Raw genomic sequence first — 16,944 nt, 5'->3', positions numbered from 1 at the left:
TCAGAGGGTACTTTGTTCAATCCTTCATTCTACAGTTGAAGAAACTGAGGACTAGGGAAAGTAAATTCCTGTCATCACACAGATAAAAAGTTGGAGAAATGGAATAAGTAGTGAGTGTCAGAAGTAGACCCTCTGACTCCAAATCAAGCAGTCTTTCTCATGTACCACATTCCAATGACACAAAGGACTTTCCTGATTCCCCCAGTTTTTAGAGCTTATAAATCTCTGTAATTTTAAATGAATATTGCAATGATATGCATTCTCTATGTATATATTCTCCATGTGTTATCTATTCTACATATAAATGTATATATACATAAAGTATGTACCTTATATTTACTTATATGGGGATATATTAGATTCTTCCATTACAATAAAAGTTTCTTGAGGTAAGGGACTTTTTTCCACTTTTATATTTTTATCTCCAGTTTTTGGCACCTACTATGGGGGCAGTTAGGTGATGTAATGGATAGAACACTGGTTTGAAATCAGGAAAATTCTGGAATTAGGAAAATTCATCTTTCTAAATTAGAATCTGGCCTCAAATATTTATTAACTATGTGATTCTGGGCAAGTTACTTAACCTCGTTTGCCTCAGTTTTCTTATGTATCAAATGAGACAGAAAGAAATGACAAATCACTCCAGTGTCTTTGCTGAAAAAAACCCAAAAAAGAGTCAGACATAATTGAAATGACTGAACAACAACATTGCTTATTATGCTTGTTGATGGATTAACCAATTATTGATTATCTTCAAGCTTATTATTGTGATTATGCTCACCTCTGTGGAATATTGTAGCCCTTTCCCAGCATTTGGCAAAATTCCCAGTGGCATAGAGCTATCAGTAGTGTTCCTTTCCCCCTTCCTCTAATCATAGATTGAGAGCTTGAAGAGACCTCCAAGATCTATAGGGATGTTAGAGGTTATCTCTTTCAAAACCTTCATTTTATAGGCAAATAAACAGGCTAATTTCCACTGGAAAAGAAAATGGCAAACTACTCCAGTATCTTTGCCAAGAAAACTCCACGGACAAGATTAGAGTATTATGGTCCATGAATACACAAAGAATCACATATCACTGAATGACTAACCAACAACAGACATAAGCCCAGGGAAACAAGGAATTTACCCAAGATTACACCAGTGGTAAATAGTAAAGGTGGTCGTCTGACTCCACATATAAAACTTTTCCTTCTGTATCATCTCCCTTCAGGAACTTGGCTGTCAGTTCTTCCCCCTTACCCCATTCTCAAAGTCTTTATTCAAAGCTTTGAGCTCTTTCTCCCATTCCCTAATGATCTTGATTCTTCCTGATATTCAAAAGTTGTGAATCCTCATAAAAGAGTTGGAAATTCAAGTGTGAAATCTTTAAACTTTCTGATTTATTGTTGCTTGACTTTTTAAAGAACAGATAGATTGGTGGAAGATCACAATTGTGGTATCTTGAAATGAGTAGTAGACTTGGGAATCAGAAGCCCTGGCTTGAATACTTAGTAGTCATTCCACCTTGGGCAACTTGACCTCTCTGAGATTTATATCTCTCATAACACTTTCTGTCCTATCTAGTTCTCAGGCTTATCATAAAGAAATAGCTTGGAAATCTTTAAAATTTAAAAATATTATAAGATATATAAATGTCAGCCTTATAAATGGAAAGAGGAATCTGCTATTCACAAAAATGTCATATATTTGCATTGATTTAAAGTGTAGTTGCTTTATTTGAATAAATTTTCAACCCATGGGTCCTCAGTTTCTTTATTTGTAAAAGAAAGGGATTGGAATAAATGATCTCTTAGTATGCTTCCAAGGTTTATATTTTGTGATGTACTAAAAATCATAAAAATGGATGATTAACAGTGGAAGCCTAGCACCCCCCAAAAAAGAACCTATAATATTTATCCACAGGCATATGCCATCATTCCACCACCAAACACACACACACACACATACACACACACACACACACACACACTCCCCCAAAGAGAACATATATAACTGAACAACTAATTAATTTGAGCAAGGAGTGAAACACAGATATATCTCAGGGTAAGATAGAATGTTTCTTATGGTAAGAAGCATTGTAAAACTCTATTTCCCTCTTGGACCAAGTGAGGCTGGACCCTACTGAAGAGCTATTCTTTTACCTTCTTTAGCTCCATTTTCCACATTGGTAATCCCTGAGATCTGTGTACCAGACTTATGCTGTGGATAGCCATGCCATGGAAGACGGTACTTCCTAACACAAGAAGCAATGATGCTACTACACTCCCAACTCTGAGTCCCTCTTTCAGAATCAACATTGCATAACAAAACAGTACTAGGAAAAGCCAAAAAAAATCACTGGTATTTAAAAAAAATGTTAAGTTCTGTTTGTACTTTAAGAGGTAATGTATAAGCAAATGCCCTCGAGTGAATAAAATTGCTGACTAATAAGATCAGTCAGCCTGGCATTCTTTTCTTCCTGAACTGTGGACATATCTGCTTATCTAGGATAACAATGTCTGTGCCTTGGGCTGCCCTATTTAATAACTGAAGGAAACTGCAAGTACTTCATTGTTTCATCTCTTGGTGATCAGTTTTATAGTGTGGGTTAGGGCATAAATACTTCATGACCGAATCAGAGTTTTTTTTGTTTTTGTTTTTGTTTTTTTAAGTAATGCCAGACTAGAATTTCTTCTTAAGAGCAAAATACCAAGTTTGAAGAACTTGGACAGAACAATACCAGAACAATAACAGCAAGTCTCCTCTCTCTGATACATAGAAGTATTAAGTGGTCACTCCCTTTCTGAACCTCTGTCCCCTTATATGTCAACTAAGAGATGGCCTCCAGCTATGAATCTAGTTTTTATGAAAGACACATTTCTTAAGTATCTACTGTATACATATCATTGTGAGTGGAAGATCTAGAGTTTAGATAAAGAGTTTCTAGTCTTTGATCTTTGGTTTTGGGAAGTGATAGTTGACTGCATGAACTATCCCCTCCATCATTATCATCACCACCACCTTTTTTTTTACTTTTTGCCTAATACTAAGTATTAAGCTTCTCAATAAATATTAGATTGAATTGAAATAAATTCAATTCTTAAAGACTAGTGGGGGACTAAAAACATCAACACAATACTTCATTGCTTATGTAACTATAATTTCATAGGTATAGCCACAAATGATTCATATGTCTCATCTTGGGGGATTCTTAGCTATATTCTCTTGAAAATTCTCCACAGGTGATCACCTAACCCATAGGAGTATTTCCCTTAATTTTTTTTAACATCTCATCAACCCTAATATAGCATCAAAACTGTCTGTTGTCCCTCCTTCCCTCTCTCTCTCTCTCTTTCTCTTTGACTGACCCACTCCCTTTCTAGTACAAACACAGCCACAGCAGCACAATAATAGCTGGCATTTATATGTCATTTAAAAATTTGCAAAGTGCTTTTTTATTTTCTCATGTAATCAGCAAATTGTGAGATAGGTGCTATTAAAATGGGGACATTTTTACAACTGAAAAAAAAATGGAGGCACAGAGAGGTTATGACTTCTCTAGGATCAAATGATCCTAGGAATTGTCTGAGGGAAGATTTGAATTCAGGGCTTCTTGATTCTGGTGGATGACTAATTCCCATTGGAAGGATTCTAAATATATAACTCTATCTGGTATGCCACTTAGTTTCAGAAATACATGGTGTGACATGTTAAGTTCATGAAAGAATTGCAAAATAAAATACTATAAGATCTGAAAAGGATGATATTTGTAGGCAGAGAAAGACACTAGCATAACTTCATATTTATTATTCTCTACCTGGAGAATGAAGGTATTAGAGCTTCATAAATTGTGCTCCAATAACTTATCTTATGGGTCACCCACACAGTTCTGTGCCTACTTGGAAATAAGTAGCAAAAGTTCTCCCTTAAAAAGCTGTGGAGGAAGCAGAAGCATGATGGAGGGAGGAGGAGGCAATCTGCCTGTTGTCAGTGTCCATTCCTAAAATATCAGTGGCAATATTGATTTGTTCCATGATGTTTAGCAATGGATAGTGTCTCTTATGTTCTTAAAAGGTTTCTAGTGTTCCTTAAATCAATTCTTAAAATTAATCTTAATATGTGTGGGCTAGAAAAGATTCTAATAGTCATCGAGTCCAATCCTCTCATTTTACAAATAAAGAAACTAAGTCCCATAGAGTTTAAATCACTTTCTTAATGTCCCTCAACTCTATAGATGAGTGGAAAACCTGTCTCTGATTCCCAGTAAAACCTGTCTTTCCTTTTCTATAATCTGCCTTTAATCATCTGCATATCTGTGAGGAAACACTAACTGTCAGGGAAATAGAATCATTTGGAATTCTGGGGAATTTTGCTAATGGGAAAATATGCTTCTGCACTAAATATTCCTCCCCCTTGTTCTTTAGTTTTGGGTGAAGTTGAAAATAAAATTTCAAAACTAAAAGTCACCTCAGAAACCATCTGAATCCTCTCTTTATATCCCTGACAAATAAATGGGCCTCTAATCTTTGTTTGAAAACATAAAGGAAAGTGACCATATTGAAAGGTAGCTCTAATGATTAGGATAGCTCTAATGATTAGAAAGTTTCTAGTTGGGGAATAAAAGAAGTTTCTTTATACTGAGCTTAAATCTGCCTCTGCAACTGCCACCCAGAGTGTCCTTCCTTCTGTCTGTAGGATGGGTGGTGATAGGAAGTAGAACAGGTCTGACTGTGGTTTTCAAATGCTCAGTTATCCTATTTCCTAAAATGAGCAAATTGGGCAAAGTGGTCCCTTTTTTCCTCTGGTATTCCTTGAACTTAGATTAGAGGATCTGAGGCTGAACCTAATCAATACCTAAGATAACATCTCTGAAGAGAAAGGAGATATGTGTCTCTTTCATGTAATATTGCTCTGATCTCTTCCTTTGGAATGAGTTTGGAAACAGCATGATCCTAGTCATTCCCTTCTGACACTTAAAAAATTATTATCATCATTATCATTGCCTGGATCTGTGATTTCCTTTGTTTGGGGAACTCCCAGCAAGGAATTTTCCTTGCCAATTATTTTTGACTACTTCTCTTCTTCCATCAGTTCTTAACTTGGGAATTTGATTTCAGGACTCTGTGGATTTGAATGGGGAAAAACTTATAATCCTTATTTTTACTTTTCTAAGTACAATTTAGTGTTTCTCTTCTTAAAAATATTATTCTGAGGAGTCCATAGGCTTCATCAGACTGCCACAGGAGTCCGTGATGCCCCCAAAAGGTTAAGAAACTCTGTCTTAAAGACTTTCTTGGGGGATTGAGGTTAAGTAATTTGCTCAGGCCATTATGTAGCAGAAGGTAATTTCCAAGCTTTAAAAAAGAATTCTCTGTCTTATTGGGAAATAATTTATGGTTTCTGACGAGGAAAGAGTGAATGGGACAAGAGGGAAGGACTTTATCTACAAAGGAAAACAGAGAGCTAGGGAAAGGAATCTTTAAACATGTATAAAATTGCAATGGTTTTGTGACTTCTTCCCTTCTTTTGTTCAAGGTTTTACTTTGCATAACTTATTCATCCACCTTTGACATGAATGGAAGTGCAGTGCTGAAGATTGCAGAGGTGAGTGCATCTTTTCCTCCTCAGTGTCCCTAGAGAGCTCCATGCCTCCATGTTGCCACCATTATGAGCTGCTTTAACACTAACTGGAATAAAACATCATGCTAGATTGGTATGGAATGGAATCTTAGACGCAGAGCAAGGATTCCTCTGATTATTATTGCCTTTAGCAATTACCACTAATGGGAATTGATTTTTTTATGAGAAATGTTGTCTGTAGATCCCCATGCTTTCTAATGATGCTATGTGTCTTAGAAGCTTTGCATGTTTCATGCTAGCGGGTTTGCTAAACCTGGGGCTTTAATGATGATAATAACAGTGCTATTCCCTTCAGACCCATCCATGACTCCTTTCCCTATGAGCAACGACAAAAAACATATCTGACTTGAACTTAGAAAAAAATTTTGATGAACAAGATCTGCGATCTGAGAAGCTCATCTTAGTTTTATACCTAAACAATAAGTTATAAGAGGCAGGGTACATAATGGTTAGGTCATCAGCCTTGTTCAAATATGTTCAAGATACCTATTGTCTTTGTTACATTGAACAAGTCACTTATCTCCCAATACCCTTGGCAACTCCTTTTTTTATTATTATAACTTTTTTATTGACAGAATATATGTCTAGGTAATTTTTTACATTATCCCTTGCACTCACTTCTGTTTCGACTTTTCCCTTCCCTCCCTCCACTCCCTCCCCTAGATATTTGACAGTCTGATACATGTTAAATATGTTATAGTATATCCTAGATACAATATATGTATCCTAGATACAATATATACAATATAAGTTCTCTTGGGCAACTCCTTTTTTAAGTATACAACTTACTGATGGATTGCTACTCAGCATTGGTAGGAGTTTTTTTCCTAGATCCTCCACACCAATGTAATGACAGATTCATACTTAATGTCCTCCCTAACTTGCAAAAAAATATCTAAAATTCTGTATTTCTCAACACCAACCAACCCCTCCCCCCAATTTGAGCCTTTTGCAGCAGAGTATTAATGTCTGCTTCAGAGCACTTCTGAGAATTGACCTGGCAGAAAATTTGACTCACTGGATTTATTACATACATTTCTTGCTATTTGGCAGCATCTTGGTTTAAAAGCTATGCTGTAATGAGCTTTTTTTCCCCACTACTTTGTACAAAGTATATAGCTTTTAAGAACTGGCAAGTTCTGACAGGTGGATGCTTTCACACCAAAAAGAACAAAGCACTGTTGGGAGATAAAGAGAGGCTCTAACAGCAGTCATGTGTAGAGCTCAATTCTAGTGGGGATGTTTAGGCTTATAGAGCATCAAATATGGTAGAGTAGAAAGAGGAACCAGGAAAGGAATCAAGGGAGTTCTTCTAAGATTCTTCTGAGAATTCTGCCATTGAAACTAGGCATTGATCCACACTTAACACCGTACACCAAGATAAGGGCAAAATGGGTTCATGACCTAGGCATAAAGAATGAAATTATTAATAAATTAGAGGAACACAGGATAGTTTACCTCTCAGACCTGTGGAAGGGGAAGGAATTTATGGCCAAAGAAGAACTAGAGATCATTACTGATCACAAAATAGAAAATTTCGACTATACCAAACTGAAAAGTTTTTGTACAAACAAAACTAATGCAGACAAGATTAGAAGGGAAGCAATAAACTGGGAAAATATTTTTACAGTCAAAGGTTCTGATAAAGGCCTCATTTCTAAAATATATAGAGAATTAACACTAATTTATAAAAAATCAAGCCATTCTCCAATTGAAAAATGGTCAAAGGATATGAACAGACAATTCTCAGATGAAGAAATTGAAACTATTTCTAGTCATATGAAAAGATGCTCCAAGTCATTATTAATCAGAGAAATGCAAATTAAGACAACTCTAAGATACCACTACACACCTGTTTGATTGGCTAAGATGACAGGAAAAAATAATGATGATTGTTGGAGGGGATGCGGAAAAACTGGGACATTGATGCATTGTTGGTGGAGTTGTGAACGAATCCAACCATTCTGGAGAGTAGTTTGGAACTATGCTCAAAAAGTTATCAAACTGGGCTTATATCCCAAAGAGATCATAAAGAAGGGAAAGGGACCTGTATGTGCACGAATGTTTGTGGCAGCCCTCTTTGAAGTGGCTAGAAACTGGAAACTGAATGGATGCCCATCAGTTGGAGAATGGCTGAATAAATTGTGGTATATGGATATTATGGAATATTATTGTTCTGTAAGAAATGACCAACAAGATGATTTCAGAAAGGCCTGGAGAGACTTACACAAACTGATTCTGAGTGAAATGAGCAGGACCAGGAGATCATTATATACTTCAGCAATACTATATGATGACCAGTGCTGATGGACCTGGCCATCCTCAGCAATGAAATCAACCAAATCATTTTCAATGGAGCAGTAATGAACTGAACCAGCTACGCCCAGAGAAAGAACTCTGGGAGATGACTAAAAACCATTACATTGAATTCCCAATCCCTATATGTATGTCCACCTGCATTTTTGATTTCCTTCACAAGCTAATTGTACAATATTTCAGAGTCTGATAACTTTTTGTACAGCAAAATAATGGTTTGGTCATGTAAAAAAAAAAGAGAATTCTGCCATTAATTCTGTGGTCTTGGATAGACCCCTTTGCTTATTATAGCCTCAGTTTCTTTAAGTCTCCAGATTCCTTTTCAGCTCCAAAATGCTTTGATTCTAGATTTAGAAATTTTGAGCTTCTACCACTTTGAAAATAGTTACAGTGAGAATATTATCTATTTAAAAGACTAGAATTAGCTTTGTTATTAGTCACATTTAGATGATTTACCTTTGCTCATGAATCATCACTTGATGAAACTTTGGTTTGGTTTTTTACTCTCAAAAAATTTCAGCCTTAATCTCACCTTGGTGGTTCTAGGTATTACTGTAGCCCAGTTCCTTGTCTGTTGCCATCAGACAATCCACTTACAGTTTGGTTGTTAAAAGCCTTTATGATGCTTTTTTCTGATGCCTATTAATTTAATCATTGCTCTCCAATTACCTTAGTAAATTTGATCTTGATTATATCTTAATCTGGCACTTAAAATCTAAGAGAGAACAAGAAGTTACTTGAGGGGAGAAACTATTTCATTTTTGTCTTTCTATCCCCAGCAACTGGCACAGGGCCTGACACATAGTCAACCCTTATTAAATTCTTGTTGATTGATAACTTGCTTTCATCTAGCCTCTCTCTATTCCAATGCCCTGTATATGCTCTGCCATAGCTAACTACAGAAATACAGAGTCCTACTGTCGATGCAGCACTTTCCCCCATCCTTCTTATGAACTATTAAGAAAAAGTTCTTTGGCAATCCTTTTTACTCTTGACTTTACTCCACTCAATTCTGACTTGCCATCTTGCAGATCAGTATTTTATTTTGATTGAAACATATTTCTTTAACTTGGTCCTTTTCCAATTTGTTTACATTAAATAATACTATTAACTTATTATAGATAGTCAAACATTTTCTTTTGAATGCTTTAAAAATAATGTCAATGTAGTAACAAAAAGTTTCAATACAAAGTTGTAGAGAAATTTCCTCATAATTGACAAAGAACTAAAAAAAACTTTCTAATAAGTTGACCTCACCCACAAGTCACTTCTTAGCATTTTAAGAGAAGGGAATTTTTTTCTCTTTTAATATAACTTAATTCAAGATAAATCCACAAACTGTATCCATTTATATAAAAATGACATGATTTTTTTTATATTATGAGCATGAGCATATGCATTAGGAATTATGAAAGACAATATCAATTAATAGTAGCTTGCTCTGCAGTGGATATATCTATCAAAAAAAGTAACTGTAAAAAGTGTTAGAAATCCGAGAGTGATATAATTATAAACAGTATTTGAATTCATATTTCTCTTGAGAATTTTAAATTTCTATTATGCTAATACCTCCCTTCTGTCTGTTATCTCATTGGTGTGAATTCTGTCTCTCCAGAGGAAAATGTCTACCCATCTATGCATTTTCTATATATGTGATTTTTGTCCATACTTTTCCAAAAATCTCACATTGAGGATCTGTCTGGATCCTCAGAGTTTGATTAGATTTTAGCAATATATTTTGTAGAGAGCCTGAACTTTGGAGAAGTATACTTGAAAGAAGTATACTTGAAACAAGGTGTTAACTCATTGGAACTGATGAAATAATGGTTCTCTAGTTCACATAGATTGTCCATACTTTTCCAAAAATCTCACATTAAGGATCTGTCCAGCGTGCTGAAGACACAGGTCATTTAATAGCTCCAGCAACCCAACTGTCTATTCTTCACTGTTACTTCATCATCAGCCCCCTTGTTATTCCAGTCATAAAATGTCTTCAATGACATTTTTTACATAATTTCATACCTTCTATTCTCAGATACACCATTTTTATATTCTTTATCAATTGGTAATATATACCACAGAGAATATTAGAGCAGGAGTGGGGGAATGTACATTAAAAATCATCTAGTAATAAACTAAGGCTCAGAGAGATACCAGATCTCAGAGAAGATCCCAGAGTTGGAAGAAATCTTGAATACCATCTAAATACATGAACAAGAATGCTATCTATAACATTCTTTATAAGTAGTTTCCTATCCTTTCCAAAAGACCTCTAGTGAGAGAGAACTACCAATCTCTTTGGGTAATCTTCAATGTATCCTTCAGATGGGATCTGATCAGAATAGAATAGAGTTAGATTAGCACTATCTTAGTTCTGGACACTGTCTCTCTTTTAAAAAAATCTATTTAGTTATTATCTTACTGATTATTCATATAGACTTTGCAGTACAAAGAAACTTCTAAGTCTTTTACAAATTGCTTTCTAGCCTGGACTTTTCCATCTTGTGCTTGTGAAACTAATTTTTTTGAACCCAAATATAAGACTTTACATTTATCCTGAATATATATCATTTTTTTTAAAATTCTATAAATTTTTTTCTACAAATATATATTCTTGTAAAAATATGGAATCTGATTGTGTCATTCAGAGAGTTCCAATCCCTCCTAGTTTTAATTCACTAACAAAATTTATGCTAATTTATGCCCTTAATCCATTGTTTAATAGTATAGGGCCAAGTACCCAAAACACTTTACTAGAGAACACATGCCACCTTGACATTAAAACCAATTACGTCCAGTCAATTCCAAATCAATGTAACTGTATTTTGCACAACTTTTACATCATTTTTTTCTTTTTTTTATACATATGTTCTATCTTTTCCATAAGAATAGCATGGGAGACTTATTAAATATTGTAATGTCCAGGTTAGCTTTCTGGAGGTCCTCCAAAAGGGCCTTGATCTCAACAGGAGACTCACCAATGGAATGGACAAGAAAAGAGTCCAAAGTCTTTATTGTCTCCTTGACAGTCTGTGTCTGTCATAGTCTGACCTAGTCTCAGTCTGACCCAGTCTCCTCCAGCAGTCTGACAGTCTAAAAGTCTCAACCAGTCTCAGTCTGAGTCTGATTTTGTTCCCAGTTCTCTCAGCCCTTAAAAATCCTATTACAATCAAATCATTACAGTATACTAAATATAAGCCAATTTAGAGCGATTACATCATTATATCAAACTAGAGTGATTATATAATTATGTCATATGTGAACTAGAGAATCATTATCCCATCAATTCCACTGAGTTAACACCTTGTTTCAAGTATACTTCTCCAAAGTTCAGGCTCTCTACAAAATATATTGCTAAAATCTAATCAAACTCTATCTTCAGAACTTCCCTCATCTACTAATTTAATAACCTCATCAGTAAAGTAAATAAGGATATCCTGGCATGATCTGTTCTTGATAAAAAAAATTAATGCTGGCTCTTTGAAATCGCTTCATTTTCTAGATGTTCACCATCCATCCATTTAAAAATATATTGCTTGGCAATATTGCAAGAAACCAAAATTCAGATCACTAGTCTCTTAATTTGAAGGCTTTTCCTTTTTCTAGTAAATCAAAACATTTACCCTTTACAAGTTCTACAATGTTATCTCATTTTCCATGTTCTTTTAGATTATTGACAGCACCTTACTAATAATATCTTTTAGATCAGAAACAAAAACAAAACAAAACCCTTATATCAATGTGCATAGCCAAATAAAGCAAATTCCCATAATGGCAATTTTTTTAAACGTGCTATTCATTTTCATATTATTATATCATTTCTCTGTGAACAAGTAGGCAGCATTCTTCATCACGGATATTCTGATATTTCTAGGATGTTCAATTCCTCCCAGAGTGACTTCCAATAAAGAAATTTAGCCCAAAGGATCCTATTCATCCTTTCTCTCAACTCTTACCAAAATCTAGGATGTATGCCAGAAGATGCTCAGTTTTTCTCTCCTTTTCTATCACACATGCTAATATGGAGTGATTGTTTCGCCCAAAGACTACTGTCATTTCTATCTTAATAACCACTTCTTGCTTGTTAATGAAAATAAACTTCAGATTAGAAGTTCACATCTTTCCTTCCTCTACCTTAAGGCAAGCTAATTTTCTGGTAGAGGTAAAGTTCCAACAGATATTCAGTTAATTGAATTCCTCCTAATCATACCTCTGTGCCAGATGGGTAATTTATTTCCCAAATTCCTTATCTATTTCTGCTTTTAGTTTAGTTTGGCTCTTTACAGTCAAATGATAATATCTGCCTCTTTTGATATTTGCTTAAATGTTTTCTTCCATGCTTTCTACATCTATTTCCAGAGTTTCCTAATATGAGCTTATTATAGTGAGCAAGAAATCACTCAAAACTTAGGAACAGGACCATACATTTCAAAGTTAGTAATTATGTGCCTTGATTTAAATAATTTTTAGTCAGCAAAGGACTTTGCTAACTCAGATTTGCAAAATATTATTTTTGTGCAACCATGAGACTATAGATTGGCAATATAATCTATTATATGTACACTAGTTTTGGATGGCCTAGGAATTTTTGCAAAAGGAGGAGTTTGCCTCTCAATCCATTTTAATACTTCTAGTGTGGAAGGAAGTGCTCAAGTTGAACACTTTCTTATTTTGTCTAGATTTATGTGGATAGGTATCTTATTTCTTCCATGAAGATGAATAAAAGCAAAATGGTTAAAATTCAGCATCTGCAAACATGGAAAATCTTAAGTTGAAATCTTGTCATAAATGTATTTACTGGACAGTGGAATTCAGCATAAAACTGATTCATCCTGCTTCTGTCAAAATATACTTCATGGAATCAGAGTCATGGGGCTGAGAGAGACTTTAAAGTTCAATTAATCAACTACATTCACGTCACAGATGAGAGCTGAAGCTCAGAGAAAATAATCAGACACTAATCTAGGCAAGTCACTTAACCTTCCTTAACCTCATTTTCTTTGTCTGTTTAATAGAGATAATAATAGCACCTATCTTACAGAGTTGTTGTGAGAATCAAATAAGATTTTTAAAAAAAAAACACATCACAAATCTTAAGGTGCTACATAAATATTCACTATTTATTTTATCACTAGTGTTTGTTTCTGCCACATTATTGCTTCTCAATATTTTAATGAGTGAAGTGTTAGAACAACCTTGTGATAAAGTAATTTATCCTCTAATGCATCCATGATGTGTTTCTTTTTGCTATTACTTTGAAGAACTGACCACTATAAAACTTCCAAGACACTTTTTTCATCATAAACTATTACTAACAACTACTTACCCTTATATAGCATGAAATGCTTTCCTCACAATCACTTTATAAAGTAAGTAGCACAAGTGTTTTCATTCTCATTTTGCAGGTGAGAAAACTTTAGATTTTGAAAAATTAAATGATTCAGTTAAAGCTACATAGGTAATATACATCTAAGGGGAGATTTGAACCTAGGCCTCCAATTTTTAAGTCCAACACTTTTTCTCTCCTATACTGTGCTGAAGACATTGAAAAACAGGCTATTTTCTTGGTCATACTGATCCATGATACTCAGTTGGGGGCTGTGTCCACACAGGGAATCATACCCTTATTTGTGGGTGCTCCACCAAAAACAAATTGTGATCACTGACACCTCACAAGATATCTTGGGTTCTATAGGCTAGATTTCTTTTTTTCCCTTTTCCCTATTTGTTTGTTCTATCATTTTTGAAAATCATGTCTTAAACCCAGATCACTGTAGCTCTCACTTGTTCATTGTCTGAGTTTTGATGGTTCAGAGTGAGTGTAAATTGCACTTTTTTCTGTTTTGACCAGAAACCTAGAGTGTTCCCCTCTCAGATTTATTTTTTGACTAGGTAAAAGAGGTCATTTTTTGCCATGGTCTCCTGGTATATTTGGAGTCATCTCCAGTAATCTTGATCTAGTCTTCTTGCTGGACCCAGTTGGTTCTGGAAGAAAGAATGAGGCAGTGACTTTGCCTATCCCTGCCTCGCTTAAATCCAATTTACTTGCAGGTCAAGACTTTATTTTCTTGATGTTATTCTAGAATAACTCTTATAGAATGAAGGACAAATAACAACTCAGTTGATGACATCAGAACATTATAATGCTAGCAGCAATGAAATTAGAGTATATAATAACCAGCCAAGTTATTCCCTTATAGATGAACAGAAGTAGTTCCATTTATTGCTAAACTGTCCTGTCATTGGATTAAATAATTCTTTAAATGTTCAATGGCTTTTTTCCCTTTGACTCTTTGTTTTGATTTGACAGTACTGTTTCTGACAAGCATCTTAAGTAAGTCATTAAGGCAGCTGATACACATTCATTCCCTAGACATGATTCAACTAGAAAGTCTATTCTGTATTGTCATTTGCTAGACTGTCTGCAGTTTTTTAAAGAACATTTCATTGTTAATCATCTGGTCATGTGTTTCTCTGACCCAAAACTGAGCAAAGGAAGGCAATCAAAGGGAGCCCTGGTGACTAGTGAAATGTATGGCCAAAAGAAGAGACTTCACTTCACCCTTATATCATTCCCAAAATTTCCCTTTTTTGACATAGGCATTTTTGCATCTCTAAGTTGGCTGCTTTGAGATGTCAATCACAGTTGGTACCTGCTTGTTTGATTATGAAGACTTTGGAGACTTTAAGCATGATACCTTATAGAATTATAGGCTCATAGATTCTAGAGCTGAAAGGGACCTTAGAGGTCATCTAATTGCTCACTTCATTTTTTCCCCCTGAGGCAATTAGAATTAAGTGACTTGCCCAGCATCCCACAGCTAGTGTCACTTAATTTCATTCGCCTCAATTCCTCATCTATAAAACAGGGACACAAACTGGAGAAGTAAATGACAAACCACTCCCATACAGCTGTCAGGGTCTGTGGGGTCACATAGAGTTGGACACAACTAAATGACTGAACAATTGTAAAAAGTTTCCTAATGAGAACAGCCTCAGTTTCTCTTTTTTTTTAGGGACCAGTGGCTTACAGCATAATTATTTTATCTAAGGAATTCTGTTCACTAAACTTTCTAAATTGGGAAATAGCTATACATATGGCAATATGTAGTCTCTGACATTCATTTTGCCCACTTTCAGAAGCAAAGTTCAGATACAATTTTTCCTTTAAATTTGTGCATGTATATTATGATTTAAAAGCAAAATATCAGGAAACCCACTGTTTCCAGTTATAGAAGGCAAATTATTTAGGCACTGGTGCTCTGTTGAGAATCTGTTGCTACCTCCTCTCCTTCCTTTCATCTTGCTTTATATAGTACTGTTATTATTCATCAGCCCATCTTGTGAAGAAAGTGAATGTTTCCTTGATTTAGGTTTGTTCATTTTCTTTCATTTATTTCTTTTTTTGTTGTTGTTTTGGGGGTGGGAAGAGGAACATCATATTTTGCTTCATTAATCCTTTGTGTTTTTGCTCATAGTTGTATTTAACATGTCATAAAGTTGGATGTCCACGAATGCATGAAATGGTCAAATTATCCATTACTCAGCTCCTCACTGCCCTGTGCCATCGTCTTTGTGCTCCTGTGCAGATGGCTTTGCCCAAGGTATTGAGCTTGGTCCCTCATTTATGGGCAAGACCAATGAGTTGACATATCAGTTCTCAGTATGAAAATTTGGGTTGGGGGTACACAGTTTTGGAGCAGCTAAAAGAGGAAATCAATATGCCCTTTGCCAGAAATTCAGCCTGCAAAGTATTGTTAATGTCTCTAACTTTAATTGCTTCTTTTCAGCAGCTTTTGGGGGGGATGAAGAAAACTCAGATCTACAGAAACTCATTAATTTTAATAATAATTTTGATGACCATAATTGCAATCCTTAAATTGGGATGTTTGCAAAAAATGTTCTTTTTGCAAAGTCTTATAAAAAATACATTTTCTTCTTTTGAAATAGGTACTGTCTGGAAAATGCAAGTGGTTGAATTCATTTAACTGGTAAATTTTGGAAATGAACATTTTCCACTTCAACTTCACTAATGAGTTATATAGTAGGACTTAGAATCTTTGCTTCAGAAAAGACCAAGAAAGCTCAAGTTCATTTAACACGGTTAAAAGAATTTAATTTAATTCTATGACATTTATTAATTGTCTATCATGTGCCAAGTACCAACCAAAATGACAAAAATAAAACAGACCCTACCCTCAAGAAACATATTCTATCAAATAGAATAAAATGGGGTAACTTCTGGGTTTGTAAGTTAGGTGCTATTATTTATTGTATTGCATATGTAGCTACATGGTGTGCCAGATAAAATTCCCAGTCTGAAGTCAGAAAAACTTATCCTCCTGAGTTCAAATTTGGCCTCAGACATTTACTAGGTATGTGACCTTGTGCAAGTCACCTGACCCTGTTTACCTCAGTTTCTTCGTCTGTAAAATGTACTGGTGAAGGAAATGGAAAACCATTCCAGTTTCTCTATCAAGAAAACCTCAAATGGGGTAATGAAGAGACTGATATGACTACAACAAATATGTATAAACACATATATTTATGTATCATTTACTATATGTAGTATTTATCCATCTAATTCTTATTTTGAGTTTTTCTCCTTACAAATGTATATGAAATTCTAAAAACTCCACAGATTAAATAAATTATTAAATGATAAACAGTGAAAATAGATTGTATCTAACGTCAATCTATTTGGTATTACAAGCTAAAAACATAGTAAAGAAATTGAAACCTAAAAATAAACTTGAAATTTGACTATTTGTTCTTGTTCATTTTCTTCAGAACTGGTAATTCCATATGGCCTCAAATCATACATAGATTCATTTTCATATGTCAAGAGCTGTGGAGTTAGAGTCATGTTGATTAGTTTTAACTTGAGATGTCCACATTTGGTTTGTTCTATACATTTTTTAAAAATCTCATTTGTAAATCAAATTAGATGTGTCATTATGCTTTGAAGCCCAGAGCTGTGATTTCATAGACACAGGGATCTCCAG

The 16,944-nt window shown here is 34.8% G+C and overlaps 1 protein-coding gene across 4 annotated transcripts in view; it reads left to right on the top strand.

The window, feature by feature from the left end:
* The window catches only part of ARFGEF3 (ARFGEF family member 3), a 207,172-nt gene that overhangs the window by 81,066 nt on the left and 109,162 nt on the right, over window positions 1-16,944 (top strand). For 3 of the 4 annotated variants that reach the window (XM_031964200.1, XM_031964201.1, XM_003769494.4), the window contains exon 5: window positions 5,519-5,587. In XM_031964200.1, coding sequence (XP_031820060.1) covers window positions 5,519-5,587 — 69 coding nt within the window. Of the gene's footprint in view, window positions 1-5,518; window positions 5,588-15,363; window positions 15,544-16,944 lie in introns of those variants that run through there. The other variant, XM_031964202.1, reaches the window with a different exon arrangement.

This window comes from Sarcophilus harrisii, chromosome 4 (assembly GCF_902635505.1).
Source record: "Sarcophilus harrisii chromosome 4, mSarHar1.11, whole genome shotgun sequence".
In the NCBI taxonomy this organism is placed as follows: Eukaryota; Metazoa; Chordata; class Mammalia; order Dasyuromorphia; family Dasyuridae; genus Sarcophilus; species Sarcophilus harrisii.
This window is presented reverse-complemented; position numbering and strand designations above follow the sequence as displayed.